This window comes from Macrotis lagotis, chromosome 8, assembly GCF_037893015.1.
Source record: "Macrotis lagotis isolate mMagLag1 chromosome 8, bilby.v1.9.chrom.fasta, whole genome shotgun sequence".
Lineage (NCBI taxonomy): Eukaryota > Metazoa > Chordata > Mammalia > Peramelemorphia > Peramelidae > Macrotis > Macrotis lagotis.
In genome coordinates this window covers 62,296,639-62,314,968 of record NC_133665.1, presented here as the reverse complement: position 1 = coordinate 62,314,968, position 18,330 = coordinate 62,296,639, and the positions used below count along the sequence as shown (strand labels likewise).

Below are 18,330 nucleotides of genomic sequence, written 5' to 3'. Positions count from 1 at the left end.
AGTAGCTGATCTTGATGCCACGTTCATCCTTGTTGAAAGTGTTTGACAACAAGGCTGAAAACATCATACTAAAAATAAAAAGCATGGGAGCAAACACACAGCTCAGTTTCACTGCATTGGCATAAAAATATATTACTTCAATTAAAAAAAATGGGTCTACCATAAAGCTATGATAAGGGACAACCAATAGATAAACTTGTATGCTCAAATGGTATATTCTGAATATCAAGATAAGAAAGGCTTTCAGGATGTTTAATAAATGATGCTTGGTGATGCATTTATGAGAGGAAGTAGTTGGCAACCACATAGGATGAACATGCATAAATGGTTTGTGACTTGAATCACTGGAGGAACTATTCACATTGATGAAATCACTTATGGAGCATAGGCTTCAGAGAAAGGACTCGAAAGTTGACTGGAATAGTCAGACGAAGTTTCTTGGAAGAGGTGAGAATTGAGTTGCACTGTAAAAGAGGTCAGATTTGAATTAGGTGGAAATGTAGAAAAAAGAAAATACGGTATGTATAAAAGCCAAAGGAGGAAATCAGTGTTTTATAGAGAGGGAACTATGAAAAGATCATTCTTTTTGAAGTGAAGTATAAAAATATATAATGATATATTTGTATAGAAATATATTTATGTATTTTATATATAGTCAAATTATTTCCACTAATTTGTTTATTTATTTTGAAGTTTTATTAATTTGTTTTTCCAACTACATGCAAAGTTAGTTTTCAGCAATCATTTTTGGTCAGGTTTTGAATTTCACATTTTTCTCCCTTCCTCTCTTCCCTCACTCCTCCCCCGATAGAATGTATTTTCATACCTGTTACATATATAACTGTGTTAAACATGTATCATATTAATTATATTGTGAAAGAAGAATCAAATCAAAAAGGCGGAAAAAACCATGAGAAGGAATAAAAAATATATAAAACAAATGTTAAAAATTGAAAATAGTAAACTTGGGTCTATATTCAGACTTCATAGTTCTTCTCTGGATGTGAATGGTATTTTCCATAACAAGTCCTTTAGAATTTTCTTTGATTATTGTATTGTTGAGATGAGAACTTCCATCATAGTTGATCATCATACAGTGTTGCTGTTATTGTGTACAATGTTCTTCTGTTTCTGCTCATTTGAACTGAATCAAATTTAAAAGAATACCAGTCAAAGAATATGAACAGGCAATTCTCAGAAAAATAAATTGAAACTACATTCATATGAAAAATGTTATAAAACATAATTGAGTAAAGAAATGCAAATTAAAATGAGAACCACATCACAAATAACAGATTGACCAATATGACAAAGAGGAAAATGATTACTGTTGAAGGGAATGTGGGAAAACTGGGACACTAATGAATTGTTGGTAAAGTTGTGAACTAATCCAACTTTTCTGGAGAGCAATTTGGAACTACACCCAAAGGATAATAAACTCTGGAAGTCCTTTGAACCAGCAATACCACTGCTGAGTCTTTATGCCAAAGAGATCACAAGGGTAAAAAAACCACAATACAAAAATATTTATAGCAGCTCTTTTCAAAGTGGCAAAGAATTGGAAATTGAGGGGGATGCCCATCAATTGAAAATGGCTGAACAAATTGTGGTATGTGAGTGTGGATGGATTACTATTGTTCTCTAAGAAATCATGAGGTATGGGTCTTTCAGAAAAGCCTGGAAAGGCTTACATGAACCAATGCTGAGCGAAGTGAGCAGAACCAGAAGAAAATTGAACATTAACAGTCACATTGGGTGATGATCTATGATGGGCTCAGCTCTTCTCAGTAGTATAATAATCAAAGACAATTCTAAAAGATTGTGATAGAAAATACCATCCATATCCAGAGAAGGAACTGTGGAGTCTGAATGCAAACCAAAGCTTAACTATTTTGAATTTTTAAAATTTGTTTTGTTTTATGGTTTTTTTTTTCCTTTCGATTCTTCTTTCACAATGACACAATGGATAGAGCACTGACCTTGGAGTCAGGAGGATGGGAATTTGAATCCAGCCTCAGACACTTGATTTCCACTAGCTGTGTGACCTCGGACAAGTCACTTAATTCTTATCTTAATTCTTAACTCTCCTTCAGGGCCATCTCCAGTCATCCTGATTCATATCTGGCCACTGGACCCAGATGGCTCTGGAGTAGAAAATGAGGCTGGTAACTTAACACAGCAGCCCCCTCACTCAAATGCAATAAATGTGCTTGTCATGGTATCACCTCCCTGATGTCATAGTCTTCTTTGAAAATGGACACACGTTATTCATTATAATGTGGAGAAATATTTAGCATGGTTGTACATGTATAACCTAAATTGAATTGTCTATTGGGGTGGGGAGGAAGGAGGAAAGGGAGAGAAAAAGAAAAATGTGAAACTCAAAATCTTGTCAAACAATGATTGTTGAAAACTATCTTTGCATGTAGCTAGGAAAACAAACAAATAATTGAAAAAGAAAATAAAAGGGCATTAACATTGGACAATGGGATAAAGTCAAGTTATAGAGGCCCTGACTTGAAGTGATAGATAATAGAAGATCATTACATTTAGTAAATATTATTAAGTGTGTTCTGCAAGTCATTGTGCTAGGGATACAAAAAAATAAATATAAACTGACCTCTCTCTTTAACCTGTTGGGAAGAATAAAATATACAAATGCATTCTATCAAGTAATTAAAGCCCTACTATGCGACTTACAAAGTACTGTACTAGGCATGAGAAATGCAAAGAAAAAACAAAACTCAGACCCTGCCCTCAGGAATTTTATAGTCTACTGTACAACATATATACAACTTATGTTGTATAGTATATATATGAGTATATCTATTATTTGTGGAAAGAGAAAGCATCACCATCTATGGGATCTCCAGAATTATACAGGAAATGGCATATAAACTGAACTTTGAAGGAAATCAGGGATTTCAAGAGGTGATATTGTTCTTCAGAGAAAGGGAATAACACAAGCAGAGGAGTGCAGGCAAGAGATGGAATTCTGAGTGTGAGGAACTGAAAGTAGAGCAGTATATTTGGGATATGGACTATGTGAAAGGAAGCAATGTAAAGGAAGCTTGGAAAGGAAGCCTAAAAATAAGATCAGGAAGAACTTTCTTTTTTTTTTTCTTTGCAAGGCAAGTGGGGTTAAGTGGCTTGCCCAAGGCCACACAGCTAGGTAATTATTAAGTGTCTGAGACTGGATTTGAACTCAGTTACTCCTGACTCCAGGGCCGGTGCTTTATCCACTGTGCCACCTAGCTGCCCAGGAAGAACTTTCAGTGGCAAGTTGATGAATTTGTTCTCTATCCTGAGGCATTGTCAAGGAACTATCAATGAATCTTGAGCAGGAGGAGAGACCACATGTATTTGGCCATATCCAAGAGGGGAAAATAAGATGATACAAAGAAGTCCAGGCAAAGTGCAAGGATACCTACAGATACCAGGGAATACTTTGTTGAGGAGATTGCATCTAAGTTTAGTCTTTTTTTTTTTTTAAATTTAAGGCAGTGGGGTTAAGTGACTTGCCCAAGGTCACACAGCTAGGTAATTATTAGGTGTCTGAGGTCAGATTTGAACTCAGGTCCTCCTGACTCCAAGGCTGTCACTGTATCCACTGTGCCACCTAGCTGCCCCCTAAATTTAGTCTTTTTTATTAAAGATATTATTTGAGTTTTACAGTTCTCCCTCCAATCTTACTCCCCCCCCACAGAAAGCAATCTGTCAGTCTTTACTTTGTATCCATGTTGTACATTGATCCAAATTGAGTGTGATGAGAGAGAAATCATATCCTTAAGGAAGAGACAAGAAGTCTAAGAGGTAACAAGATCAGACAATAAGATATCTGGTTATTTTTTCTCAATTAAAGGGAATAGTCCTTGAACTTTGTTCAAACTCCACAGCTCTTTATCTGGATACAGATGGCACTCTCCTTTGCAGACAGCCCAAAATTGTCCCTGATTGTTACACTGATGGAATGAGTGAGTCCTTCAAGGTTGAACATCACCTCCATTTTGTTGTTAGGGTATACAATGTTTTTCTGGTTCTGCTCATCTCACTCAGCATAAGTTCATGCAAATCCCTCCAGGCTTCCCTGAAATCCCATCTCTCCTGGTTTCTAATAGAACGATAGTGTTCCATGACATACATATACCACAGTTTGCTAAGCCATTCCCCAATTGAAGGACATTTACTTGATTTCCAATTCTTTGCAACCACAAACAGGGCTGCTATAAATTTTTTGTACAAGTGATGTTTTTACCCTTTTTCATCATGTCTTCAGGGTATAGTGGTCTAAATTTAGTCTTAAAGGAAAAAATAGATGTCATCGGATAGAGGTAACTGGAAGGGAGGGAGTCCATTCTACACATGAACTTTGGTCAGAGAAAAACCATAGGCAAAACAGACTAAGTACAAAGAGCAGAGGATAATTTAATTTGTCTTCAATATGGAGTGTATTCCAACCATTTTAGGTCATAACAGAGATATGACCTGTTGATATTTGGTGACAGAATGCAATAACCCGGTACATCTAAGCCTCTCTCTCAGTGGATTAAATGTCAGTATGACCTTTAATCTCAGACCTTCTGTCTTTGAGCTGCTCATCAGTATGACACAATTGGCAACAGCTTTAACACTAGAACAATGCCTGCTTCCCACACTTAGTCCCATGCTGCTCTAGTCTCTTAGTCCACAGAGTTCAAATTCACTGGACACTGCCAGAACTATGATGCTTTCTGAAGTAGCCAGGGGTCAAGGGAAGACATCCCATGAGTTAGCTACAGGAGAGGGGATGAATGGCACCTCATCCAGCCAAGGCGTTCACCCACTTTACACATAAGACTGAACAACCCAGCCTTAAAGCAAATGCTTGCCGGTGTTGGTATTGCTGATACAGGCATACTAATGAGTAGCTTTAAGGGTGGAAGGTCCAAGAGGAAAGGCCATGCTGATGATTAGTCCATCCAGAGACAGGTTAGAATCTCAGGTTATTGCATTCTGTCTCCAGATGTCACATGCCATGCTTGCCAGGCATTGACATGCACCATGATGCCTCGCTGATAGGGGAAGAAGCAAAACCAATTTAAAATTCTTTAAAAAAGAAACTACTTCAGCCAAATTATTTCCATTAGTCTTGTTTCCTATCACAGGCATGGGGTGGAACAATTCTGGTAAAGGCAAGTGAGAATAAATACCCCCCCATCATAAACATAATTGTGCAACTTGTGCTGCTAGTCATTTAGCTGGCCAGTGTGGACTTATTTTTAAATTTTTTTTCAATTAATAAGTATATTTTCCCTATCCACATTCCCCATCCCATTGAGGAACCAAGTTGAAGTAGAAAATCAAAACCTTTGTGACATTTTACATAGTCAAGCAAAACAAAGTCCCACATTGACCATATCCAAAATTATGTCTCATCCTGCTTATTTTAGTCTGTCTCTCTCTGTCAGGAGGTGGGCAACATTCTTCATTATTTTTACTCTTAGAAGATTCAGCTGATGATATATGGAAAAATTGAATTGGAAAGGAGAGACTGGAACTAGGAAGCCTAAGTAGAAAAGACTGGTACAGTGATTTAGTTATGAAGTAGTAGGAACCTGGACTAGAGCATGGCAGTAGGAATCCAAGGGAAGGGAAAAATCTGAAAGACATTACCAAAGTGGGAGGAAAATTAAACAATTTAATGGTGCTAGATATAAGGAGTAAAGGAGAGGGAAGGGTAGAAGATGATTCCAAGGTTCCTGGCTCTACATATTGAGAATGGTAGGATTGTTGACAGAAATAAAAAGTGTCATATAGGAAAGCCATTTAGAGGAAGGATGACAAGTTCAGTTTTGGACTTGTTAAATTTCAGATGAAGGGGGAGTATTTAGGAGCCAACTGAAGATAGAGATTTAGAAGTTATTTGTGTAGAAATGATGATTGAATCCATGAGAATAGGATGGTCCAAAACAGGCAAGACTAGAACAGTTTTAACTATTGTTAGGATGCCTAGGGACAGTTAGATGGCATAGCTGATAGAGTGCTAGAGACCTAGTCAGACCCTGAGTTTAAATCTAGCCTGAGACAATTACTAGCAGTTTGACACTGGGCAAGTCACTTAGTCCTGTTTGCCTCAGTTTCCTCATCTATAAAATCAGCTGAAGAAGGAACTGGCAAAGATATTGATCTTTGCCAAGAAAACCCTAAATCATGAAAAGTCCAACACAACTGAAACAAGTGAATAATGAGGGCAGTAAGAGACAGAAGGAATAGTCAGAGAGAGAGAAAGAAAGCCATTATACTGCTCTTTCTCAGAAATTAAGAACAGAAAGGGTTTTGAGAAATACTAAGGATAATTAACCATCCTCTAGGAAACTCTTTTAAGACTCTTAAGTTCCATTTTTATGTGATCATCATTTGTGATTGACTTCACTATCTCAGAAATACAGAGATTCAAGACAATTCCAAAAGTCTCATGATGAAAAGTGCTATGTACCTTCAGAGAAGGAACTGATGGAATCTAAATGCATATCAAAGCATACTATTTTTTAATTTTTTTAATGTCTTTTGTCTTTTCTTTCACCTGATTAATATGGATATATGTTTTATATAACTTCCCATGTGTAACCTAATATTAAATTACCTGCCTTCTCAATGAGGGTGGAGAGGTGGGAAGGAGAGAATTTAGAACTCAGTTTTAAAAAATTAATGTTAGAATTGGCTTTACATGTTAATTGGAAAAAAATATTTTTAGAAAAAAAATAAGCTGCAAAAAAAAAATAGTTGCTAGAGAAATTAAGGTGAATAGTGACATAGAAAGGACATTGGGTTTGACCAGAATGGTGATTGGTAACTGCTGAACTTCAGGAATATGGTGAAACAGAAACTGGATTACAGACCTATGTCTTCATTGTTTTAAGGAATTTACCCCTAGAGAGGAAGCTTCTCCTACAAATGTAGATTGGTACCTTCTTAGCCCCTTTGCAGAGGGGTTAAACTTTGGCCTGCCAAACTCTAGGGTGTGACTGGAAACAGATTGAAATGTAATTACAAGATATTTAATAAAATAAATAAAAATACAATGCAACATAAATAATCTCAATTTGTGACCAGCAGGATCCCTTTCTTTTTGAGTTTCATTCAAATGACATTGAAAAGTGACTTTCAGGTATAAGATTTGAACTCAGGTCTTTTTAGCTTCAAGGTCAGTTCTCTATTCATTATACCACACTGTATCTTTAATGGGAGAATGATTGATAGTATTTTCTTTTTCTTTTCCTCTGACCAGCTCCTTCACTCCTCTTGGAAATTATTATGATTTTCACATAAATTCTGTTTTGTTGTATTTTTTAATATTATGTTCAGAATTATTCTCCTTAACTTGTCTTAGATTATAAAGTTATCAAGCTGATATTATCACTGTTTATTTCTTGGTAAGATTTTTATCTCTGACTATGACTGTTCAGATAAGTATATAATTACTATTGAGAAAGTGATAGAAAAAGTCTGAATATTTTCATAATACTTGATTTTTAAAGTTATTTGGAATTATCAACAATGAGGAAACTAAAGGATTTTAGTCTTTTTCAGAGATCAAAAAAATTAGACATAGAAAAGACCCATTAAATCACCAGACTTTCTCCTGGGATTTGGGTCAATATTGTTTGCTGTAGAATCTTTTCCAGTGATGTGTTCAGGGATTTGTTCTTTCGTCAAAGCACTCTCAGTGTTTACATTAGGCACATGATCTTTATGTTAGTAATGCTGTTCTAAACATCTTTTTTCCCCCCTATTTCAGGGTTATACTAAAGACATGGTGACGGACTTTGATGAGAAGCATGATGAGTATTTAATATTGCTTCAGCAGAGAAATAGGTAAGATAGAGTTACTCACAGACCTTACTGGTTGCAAAATATGTATTATTTTTTTTTTTACAAATAGCTAGTATCTCAGAAGAGAGCATTACAGATTACATTTTTTATTTATGGATTTAGAATTCAGCTTTTACTGTTAAAGTTTCAGTTTCTCTTTTACAGGCATATTTGAGCTTTAATAAACTGTTTAGTCACCTCTTGCTTCACAGATGATTTTTTTTGGTTTATGAAGACACATTTGACAGCACATGTGTGGGAGTACATTTTGTAGGATCAGTCTTCAAGGTATTCTCTATCCAATTATTAAATAAAAGAACTAGAATTCATAGAACAGGGAATAAATCTGATTCTCTTGACCTGCCCCCCCCAAACAAGAAGTGATTTCTTCCTCAGCTGATGAACTTTGTTTTCCATATTTTAATTCTGTCTTACTAACTTACCTACTCATTTGGGGATTAATATCATTTATTTTTGTGTCCTCCCCTACCCCAGCAATTTTTATATAATTTGTACAGTTAGTAATAAATAAGTTTCTTAAATGATTATACAAATCTTTTTAGTATGTTATCACACACCAAGTTGAGAGTATTTTGAAGTAGAAATTGTAAGCATTCTTTTTGTGTAAAAATTAATTCATTTTACTTTCATTTTAAAGAATATTGAGTTAATTCAACGTCTAGGATTATAATAATATCTCACAATGATAAGTACATTATAGGAGAGGGACAGGCTAAAATAAGCATAATGAGACATAATTTTGGATATAGTCATAGATCATAGTCCTTTACATATGCTAACATGTAAATCTTTTGAAGTTTGGTTATAGCAGATGTGATATAGGACATGAAAGTGACTTGGATTCAAAAACGGTATTGTCTAATTTAAAAGAAATTTTATTTCTAAAGAAGCCTTATTGGTGCTAGAATTTTTAAAAAAGAACTTCTAGCTCATTGCTCTTTACTTTTAGATGGAATAGTCAGCATTCTGTTATTGAAATGGGCCTGCTGTTGTTTCCTTGGGCTTCTCACAGCAAGAGGCCATGTGACTCTTCAAGTGATTCTAGTTAGGAAAAACTTAAGATAATCTTGTATCATTAGGATACCTTCTGCAGGAATACAGCTGTTCTATAGTAATTTTTAACATCTTGTAGCTATTTAAAACTGGAATATAGCCAATTTTGTGTTGACCAGACTAATTTAAAACACATTGGAAAGCCAGGTTCTACTTTGGGTTTTTACTAATTATGACCTTAGATAAGTTTCTTAACTTCTCTGGGTTCAAATGTCTTTGTCTGAAAAGCAAGGTAGTTGAAGCAGATGATTTCTAAGATGCTTCCCAGCTCTAGCACTATGATCAGGAAAATCATTTTCTGATAGTGGTCCACTTGGTGGTGCAGTGGATAGAATCAGGAGGACAGAAGTTCAAATCCAGCCTTTAGATATTTGACACTTAGTAACTGTATGAATCTGGGCAAGTTGCTTAACCCTGATTGCCTTGTATCCAGGATCATCTCCAGTTGTCATGATTCATCTCACTGGATCCAGATGGTTCTGGAGAAGAAAGTGAGGCTGGTGACTTAGCACAGCCCCCTCTCCCGCTTAAATCCAATTCACGTGCTTATTATGGCATCAACTCCCCGATGTTGTGGTTTTCTTTGAAAATGAAGAACAAAACATTATTATTGGTCTGCAATGCCCTAGTAGGACAACTAGGTGGCACAATGGATAGAGCACTGCCTTGGATTCAGGAGGACAGGAGTTCGAATCCAACCTTAGACACTTGTCACTTACTAGCTGTGTGACCTTGAGCAAGTCATTTAACCCTGATTGCTTTGTGCATCCAGAGTCACCTCCAATTGTCCTGATTCGTATCTGGCCACTGGACCAAGATGGCGCTGGAGGAAAAAGTGAGTCTGGTGACTTAGCACAATCCCCCCCCTCACTCAAAGCTGGTTCATGGCATCACCTCCCTAACGTGGTGGTCTTCTTCAAAAATGAAGGACAAACATTATTGTTATTGTATCAATGACTTACTTATGTCCAGGGAACTACCACCAAGATAGTGAGGAAACTCCAAACTTAAATACAATGTGACTTTCCCATGGCCAGGAATGACAAACTCAGAATTTGACTTTCAAGATCTCTTTCAAGAGATCTCAGTGTACAAGAAGTACTTTAAAGAAATATTCAACAAATAGTCAGTCATGTTGTGCTTGAAGACCTCCATTGAAGGGAACTTCCCAGGAAGCCCTTCTGCTTTTGAATATTGCTAATTTTTATGAATTTTTTTCTGAAATAAAACTTAAATTTACTACTTTGTACTTTTTGCTCATTATTCCTGATGCTGTTCTATGTTACCAAACAGAACAAGTATAATCCTTCTTCCACATCATAGTCCTTGAAGAAAACCATCATGCATATCCTAAGACTTATGTTCTTCTAGTTAAACATTTCCAGTTTCTTTGATTTGTGCTTATACAACATGGACATCATATCAAGTCTATCCAAATCTGAAAACTTAGTCTTCTGACTTGAAGCCCACTTTTTTTTTTAATTAACTTTCTTTTTTTTCTGTATCATGTAAAGATAATTTTCAACATTTCATCTTTTTTGTAAGCTTTTGAGTTCCACATTTTTCTACTACCCTTCTTTTCCTCTCCCCTCCTCAAGGCAGCATATTTTTGTATTAGTCATGTTATGAAAGAAAAATTACAACTAAAGGGGAAAAAACCATGTGAAAGAAAGAAAAAGCATAAAAGAAGTTTTAAAGAGTGAACATAGTATGTTTTGCTCTGCATTTAGATTTCATTTTTTTTCCAGATATGAAAAATATCTTTTAGGATTGTACTTGATCACTGAACTGCTGAGAGTTGCTGAGTCCATCAAAGTCAATCATCTCACAATGTTGCTCTTGATATGTATAATGTTCTCCTAATTCTGCTCATTTCACTCAGTATCAGTTGATGCATGTCTTTCCATGTTTTTCTGAATTCTGGCTACTAATGATTTCTCATAGAACAATATTACTCCATCACATTCATATACTATAATTTGTTCAGCCATTCCCCAATTGATGGGCATCATTTCCAGTTCTTTGCCAAAACAAAAAGAATTGCTACAAACATGTTTTGTACCTGTGAGTCTTTTTCCTTTTTTTATGATTTCTTTAGGATGCAGAACTAGTTCCATTACTCTTTAATATTCCAAATTGTTCAAAGGAATTAGGAAAGGAATATGAAAATAGATCAAAATGTTAAAAATGATGCTGTTTGAGAGTCTATATAAGGGAATCTATAAACATTGAAAAAGATGCACAGGATGAGTGTGGATTTGGTAATGCATATTTCAGAACACTACAATTAAGATGTAACCCTAAATTTGAAGAAATTCTGTTTTACATAAATTTGAAAATCATTGATCCAATAAATGATATCGGCAGAGAGCAAAATAGTTGAAGTGATTACAATTAAATTAAAAATCATAACTAATTATGGAACTTTTACTTTTGTTTAGAAAATTGTCCAATTATGGAAGGCAAGTAGCTATTCTGAGATAGTTTTTATCGGAGGCATGATTTTAGGCTTGGTGAACACTAATAAGATCCAATGTGAAATTTCTCATATTTTATGTAGTTCATGATTAATTAAGTATGCTGATTTTCTAATTTAAGAAAATCTTTAACACAGTTATTTCCAAACTTATCAGTTTTGTAAATTTAGTTTTTCATATATTAGTTTCATTTATCAGTTTTTTTAAAGCAAAATATTTTATCCAGATCAGGTTCTACCTGGAAAACTTTAATTCATAATTTCATTAATTCATGCATTCATTCTTTCCTGCCTTCCTTCAGAATTGTTATCACTTAGCATGACATGGGCCCAAACACTAGAAACAATATCCCCATCTTTGCCCCTTCCATTTTTGTCCAAATAACTGGATCATTGGTTCATGTAAGCAGATTTTCTTCAATCTTGTCAACCATTTCTACTACCACCCCAGTTTGTAAGTCAGATACTTGCTGCATTATTTATTATTGTGCTTTGTGACCTGCATTGATAAACTGATTCTAACACAACTTTTACCCCTTTCCGGGTTCTACAACTTTTCACACTCTTAGTCCTACTGAGAAATAATACATATCAAAGAGTGGCTTATGGAGAGTGTTATTAGGGACCTAGAAGTAGGTAGGTAGATAACCTGGGTCATGTTTTGTTTATTTGTGGATTTTGTTGTTTGTTTTTCACAAGATATTCTGTATCTTGGACTGCAGACATCACAATGTGTTAGTAATACTGATACCACAACCATCCTGATCCATTTGGATGCTATTCAATTTGATTTAAATTCAACAACTGTATTAAGAACCTATTATACAGAAGAGAATCATAGAATTGCATGCACTTAGAAAATTTTCAGATAACAAAAGATGGGAATAGTCAATGTTGGAGGTGTTGTAGAAAGACAGGCACATTTAACCTATCATAAAATAATGGAGATATAAGCCAATTCAACAATTCTGGAAACTAATTTGAAATTATGCTTAAAAATGATAATAAAGGCTATACCCTCTGATTCACTGCTAGATATGTACTTGAAGAAAGTCAAAGATAGATAGAAATGTCTCATGCACAGAATGTTTATAGGAGTACTTTTTGTAGTGGCAAAGAATTAAAAACAAAGTAGATTTTCAATTGTTGAAGAAAAGCTAAAAAATTATGTTGCATCAATATAATGAAATATTATTGCACAATAAAATATAATATATGCAAATAATACAGAGAAAAATAAAACCTAAATCTTTATAGGAACAGTAAATAAAGTAAAAAGATCTAGGAAAACAATATACATATAACTCCAGTATTGTAAATGGAAAGAACCACAAAAAACCAAACATTGGAATATAACATTATAGGAAAAAAATAGGAAAATGTATCTCCCTTCTTTTGGGGGGAAACAAGTGAAGAGATAGTTGTAGGGGGTCATCTACTTTTGGAAATGGTTGATGAATTGGTTAGTTTTGTTGAACTACTTAATTTTTGTCTCCTTTTTATTTGTTAAAAAGAATGATTTTCTAGATGGAAGAGGGGAAATTGGGAGATTAAGGTACATAAAAAAATTCTATAAAAGCTTACAAAACAAAAAGCCTATTATGTGTCTGTAAAACAAAGTAAACCTAGTCACTTTGCTGGGTGCTGAGAATATAGTACCAGTTGCTGCCCCCAGAACTCACTTACGTTTTATGTATCCCAAAGGAGGACAACCTAGGAGCTCTGAAGGTAACTTCGAACAGTAGAAGAAACAGCCCAGAGTCTGAAGCAATTGAGTTCAGATCCCATCTCTGGCCATTTACTATTTGTGTCTTCACCCTGAGCCTCACTTTTTCCATATGTAAAAATGGTGTTGAATTAAATAACTTCCCAGGTCCCTTCTAGCTCCAAATCTGTGAGCATCAGAGCCAAGTATGGGAAGACAAACACACACACACACACACACACACACACACACACACACATATACATGGTACTTGGGGCATGTCTTGGGTGGCTGGAGGCACCCGAGCGCATAGAGCCCTGAGCCCGAGGTCAGGAAGACTCCCTCCCCTTCGAGTTCAAATCCAGCCTTAGACACTTCCAAGCTATGTGACCTTGGTTTAAGTCACCTAACCCTTTTTGCCTCAATTTTCTCAACTGTAAAATGAGCTGGAACAGGAAGTGATGAAGCATCCATCTCTTTTGCCAAGAAAACCCTAACTGGCATCACAAAGAGTTGAACAGGACTGAAAAAAATGACTGAACAAAAATAGAGCATGTCCTAATGCTCTGCCTACCAAAGCCAAATAGGTCATATCTGTAAAGCAGTAAGTCCAGTCCAAACATAATGAATGCTTCCTCAGTCCTTCATTTATGCATGCTGCCCAGTCATATCCACAAGCCTAACCTGGCTCCTCCTTCTGTCCTTGCACAATTTCTTTGCCTAGAGAAAGCAGTAGCATTCACTCTGTGTGTTCTCATTAAGTACCCTGACTTCAGCAGTCCCAGATGGAAGTATTGATGGAAGCAACCAGCCTCGCCCTAGCAAACCACCTGGGGCCAATCCCATCTACACCCTCTTCCATCACTGTGCCCTGCTAAGCTTATTTAAAATCCCCAGGCTCTGCAGAACTCTTCATTTCTCATAGAGACCAGTACCCCATCCAGTCCTTTTTGCCGTGAGTCACAGCAAATACCTGCTTTCTGTTGTTCAGACTGCCTCTGCAAACATTAATACATTAATATAGGGTAGCATGGTTGGAGCCAAATATTACTGACCTTATTTTCATGGGTATCTTGTCTTTGGGTGGCACGGTGATTTAATGCTGAACTTGAAGTAAGCAGCATTTGAGTTGACCCTACCTCCGGCATGCTCTGTGTGATTGTGGGCAAGTTATTTACCTGCTCTGATTCTCAGTCTCCTCTTTGTAAATATGGGGATTATCATACCTGTGGGACCTACCTCCCAAGGAAGATGTGGAACTCAATGAGGATATACCCTAATATTTATAAAGCATTTTGGAAATCTTAAGGTATTATTCATGTCTTTATTATTATCATCATCATCATTATTATTATTATTATTGTTGTGATTATTTTTATTTTTGGTAAGCATTGTATGAACAAAGCTCAATTTAATTCAAACCATTTTTCATATTGTAGTCCATTCTCCTTTCTTGCTGCTGGAAAAGTATATTCTGATTTCTTAGCAGGATCCAAATCCATTGTGAGCTCTTTGCTAATATTGGTTGCATAGATACTTGTTAATAACCACATATCATCAAATGACAGGACATTGTCTGGTAATGAAATTGAGAAGTGACACCAGTCACCGTATAAACATAGGAATATCATATTTCCATTTCTCCACCTCAGTTAAATGGGTGGCAAGAATGCACCATTTAAGAATGCCTGCAGACTGGCTTACTGAAGAAAAACCATTAGGAAGCAAACAGAGGAAGGTGTCCATGTATCTTTGGAAGCTGTAAAACAGCAAGAATTGGAAACTGTTTTCATCCTCTTCATCAAGAGGTTAAGTGTCTGAATCTTCATCAGAACAAAAGATTGAACAAAAAGAAGCAAAAGGTCTCACAAGCAACAACTCCAAACCAAAGGGGAGAGATTGTATATATTCACAGTGTGGAACTGTCTCCCCCACACACACACACTGATCTTTTTGCCACATTAGAATGAGGAATAACTCCACTGGAAATATCAATTTTTAATATCAGAGACAATGATATATTTAATATCCTTCTCTGTATCTTAGTCACCCTGGGGTGAGAAATGTGAGAGTTCATTTTTATAATGTGTCTTAAAATTAAAATTAGAATTGAAGAAAATGCTGTTGAAATAGTCCGTGATAGTCTCATTCTTGCTGTTTCTCTGTGTGTGAAATAGGCCTCTTATAAATATGTTTGCATAAGAACAGCTGGGTTCCACAATTGCCTTCACTTAGACAGTTGTTAGCATTCAGCCTACGATCTGGCATTCTCGCTGTCACTGGATACAGTAGTATATACTTTTAAGCCCTACTGTGTAGGTTCCCTCTCAGTTATTGACTATCATTTCTCTTCTAGGATACTAAAGCATTTGAAAGCTAAGGACCCCATGCAACTGAGACTAGAACATTTAGAACAAGGATTTTCTGTTTATGTCAATGGAGCTAATTCAGAACTGAAAACCTCTCCAAGAAAGACCATTCTTCCAGATTTCCCCAGAAGTGCTTCAAATGTAGAAGGATCACATGGTAAGTTTCTTTGAAAACTTAGGAATCATATTATACTACCTTATTTTATTATAGTGTTTTAAGGTGTGCAAAGTACATTTTGCATAATAATCCTGTTAGATAGGAATAAGGGAATTTTTATTTTTTAATTTTCACATGAAGAAACTGAGACTCATGGAGAGTAAATGACTTGCCTATAGTCCTACAGCTAGTAAGTGTTGGAACTGGGAATTAAATCCAGATTTCCCTTACTCTTAGGCCAGGGTTTTATCCACCTCATCATCCTAATTCCTTTGATGTTTAGATAGGTCCCTTTGCCTAGAATAGGAAAGAGAGGGAATATATCATTAAAAACTAGGTGGCATAGTGTTTAGAGGGTTTGGCCTATAATTAGGATGATTCTTCATCCTGAGTTCAAATCCAACCTCGAGCACTCAATAGCTATGTAACACTGCTCAAGTCATTTGTTTTTCTCAATTTCGTCATCTGTAAAATGAACTGGAGGAGGAAATGGCAAACTGTATCCTTGCCAAGAATACCCCAAACAGGGTCATGAATAGTTGGACATGACTGAAAGAACTGAACAATATGTCTGATGAATCCACGAGTTCAGTCTTTGACATAAAAGGGATTCTGCCAATCCACATGTTTATCCTTATGTAGTCTACTTGTGATTTTTTGTGTTCAAAGATTTCTAGGGTCTACTCACCCCATACTTTGTCTCATAAAGCCTCCCAGAGCTCCAGTCTCTCCCTTTTCCACTCCATTTACCTCCCAGTCACCAGAGTAGCTTTCCTAAAGTCTAGGTCAATGTCAATCTCTTAAGCAACTCTATGCCTCCATATTGCCTCAGGGATCAAATGCAAGTCCTTATGTTTGGTATTTAAAGCTCTTCTCAGTCTAACTACAATTTGTCTTTTCAGCCTTTATGCTGTTTTGCTCCCTTTCACACAACCTACTGGTCCAGTCAGACTGATATTGCTACTCCTCAAACCCTCTTGGCTTTGTCTTCCTTTGTGCTATATGCCCCCAAAACTAGAAGACTTCCTTACTTTGCATTCTTTTTTTTAAGTTTTCTTTCAAGGCAGTGGGTTTAACTGACTTGCCGAGGGGTCACACCACTGGGTAATTATTAAATGTCTGAGGTCGGATTTGAACTCAGGTCTTTCTGACTCCAGGGCTGGTTCTCTACCCACTGCGCCACCTAGCTGCCCCTCACTTTGCATTCTTAAGTTCCACTTTTCTGCCTTTCCTGTTCCCTCCAACTGCCAGGATCTTCCTTCTCAAAATCCCTTCTTATTTATTGTGCATGTGTTTTACATAGACTATTTATGTCATCTGAGAGAGTGAGCTCTCTGAAGGTGGTGCCTAGGACACAACAGGTAGTTAATAAATGTTTGTTGATGTATTGGATCGATTGATTCACCTGCCTTCTTAGTCCATTTCAAATTGAGGCAAGTTCTGGACAAAGTCTGTTTCATGAACTGCAGTTACATGTATAGCTCCAAAACAAGACCGGGACCCATGGAGAACAGGGAAGCTACCCAAAAAATACTCCCATCCCATTACTTCTGTTTTGTGGGTGACTGTTCTCCTGCTAGTTTGTATACTGTTAATATACTCTGAGATTAGACTAAGTATGGCTATGCTTTTATTCTTTTAGATTAAGGCCTAGGAAAGCATCCTTAATAAATTGTTTTATAAACTACATTTCATGGACCCTAATGCTGCTCCTTTCACTTAGGATTCTGACACTTTTAACCATTTCCTTTCATCTTTCTATACTCTGCTCTTCTGTAAGCATCTAATAAAGGGAATTTGGATAAAGATTGTAAACAAATAAGAAGAATAATTAAGGTCAAGAAATAAAGATAACAAATGAAATTTTAACGAAAATTCCTGAAGAGGAGATAGCAGTTTGTGTATGCATACATAAATTATTTTCAAAGATAATGTGTTACTTTTTTTTTTTAGGCTTTTGCAAGGCAAATGGGGTTAAATGGCTTGCCCAAGGCCACACAGCTAGGTAATTATTAAGTGTCTGAGACGGGATTTGAACCCAGGTACTCCTGACTCCAAGGCCAGTGCTTTATCCACTACACCACCTAGCTGCCCCAATGTGTTACTTTTCTAACTATCTCATGTACTTGAAGTGGCAGTATAATATAATGGCATAATTTTTATTCCAAATTTTTATTCCTCTGTAGTATATTTTCCAAACTTTGACTCTGTCCAGAAGGATATGTTATAGATTGACAAGTCTTTGTGAAAAGAAATAAGTATTTACCTCATGTTGATATAAATATTGAGTGCCATAAACATAAAATAAACAGGAAATTTGGTTTTGAGATCATTGACTTGATGAAAAGTATAGGCTTAGTTTATAGTCCTTAGTCCTGCCACACACACACACACACACACACACAGACACACACACACGGTTTTGAGCAAAAGAAAAATGACATTATGAACATCAGTTTCCTCAGCTGAAAATGGGTTTATTACTTGTTCTACCTACCTCCACAGGATTGTTGTGAAGACTAAATAAGATCAAGAATGCAAAACTGTTAAATGTTAGACAAAAAATTTAAATTGATAGTGAATGTAATTTTCAGAAAAATCCTAGTAAACACCCTACTTATTGAAGTGCCTTCTTTATTTACTTTAGGGAAGGATGGATGATTTTAATACTAGTTAGATTTTTGTCTTATTGGTTTTA

General features: G+C 36.0%; 1 protein-coding gene across 5 annotated transcripts in view; it reads left to right on the top strand.

Annotated features, from left to right (window-relative positions):
* The window catches only part of KATNIP (katanin interacting protein), a 246,741-nt gene that overhangs the window by 58,442 nt on the left and 169,969 nt on the right, over positions 1 to 18,330 (top strand). For 3 of the 5 annotated variants that reach the window (XM_074197384.1, XM_074197382.1, XM_074197380.1), the window contains exons 4-5: positions 7,778 to 7,854; positions 15,463 to 15,632. In XM_074197384.1, coding sequence (XP_074053485.1) covers positions 7,778 to 7,854; positions 15,463 to 15,632 — 247 coding nt within the window. Of the gene's footprint in view, positions 1 to 7,777; positions 7,855 to 9,697; positions 9,761 to 15,462; positions 15,633 to 18,330 lie in introns of all 5 variants that reach the window. The other 2 variants (XM_074197381.1, XM_074197385.1) reach the window with 2 other exon arrangements.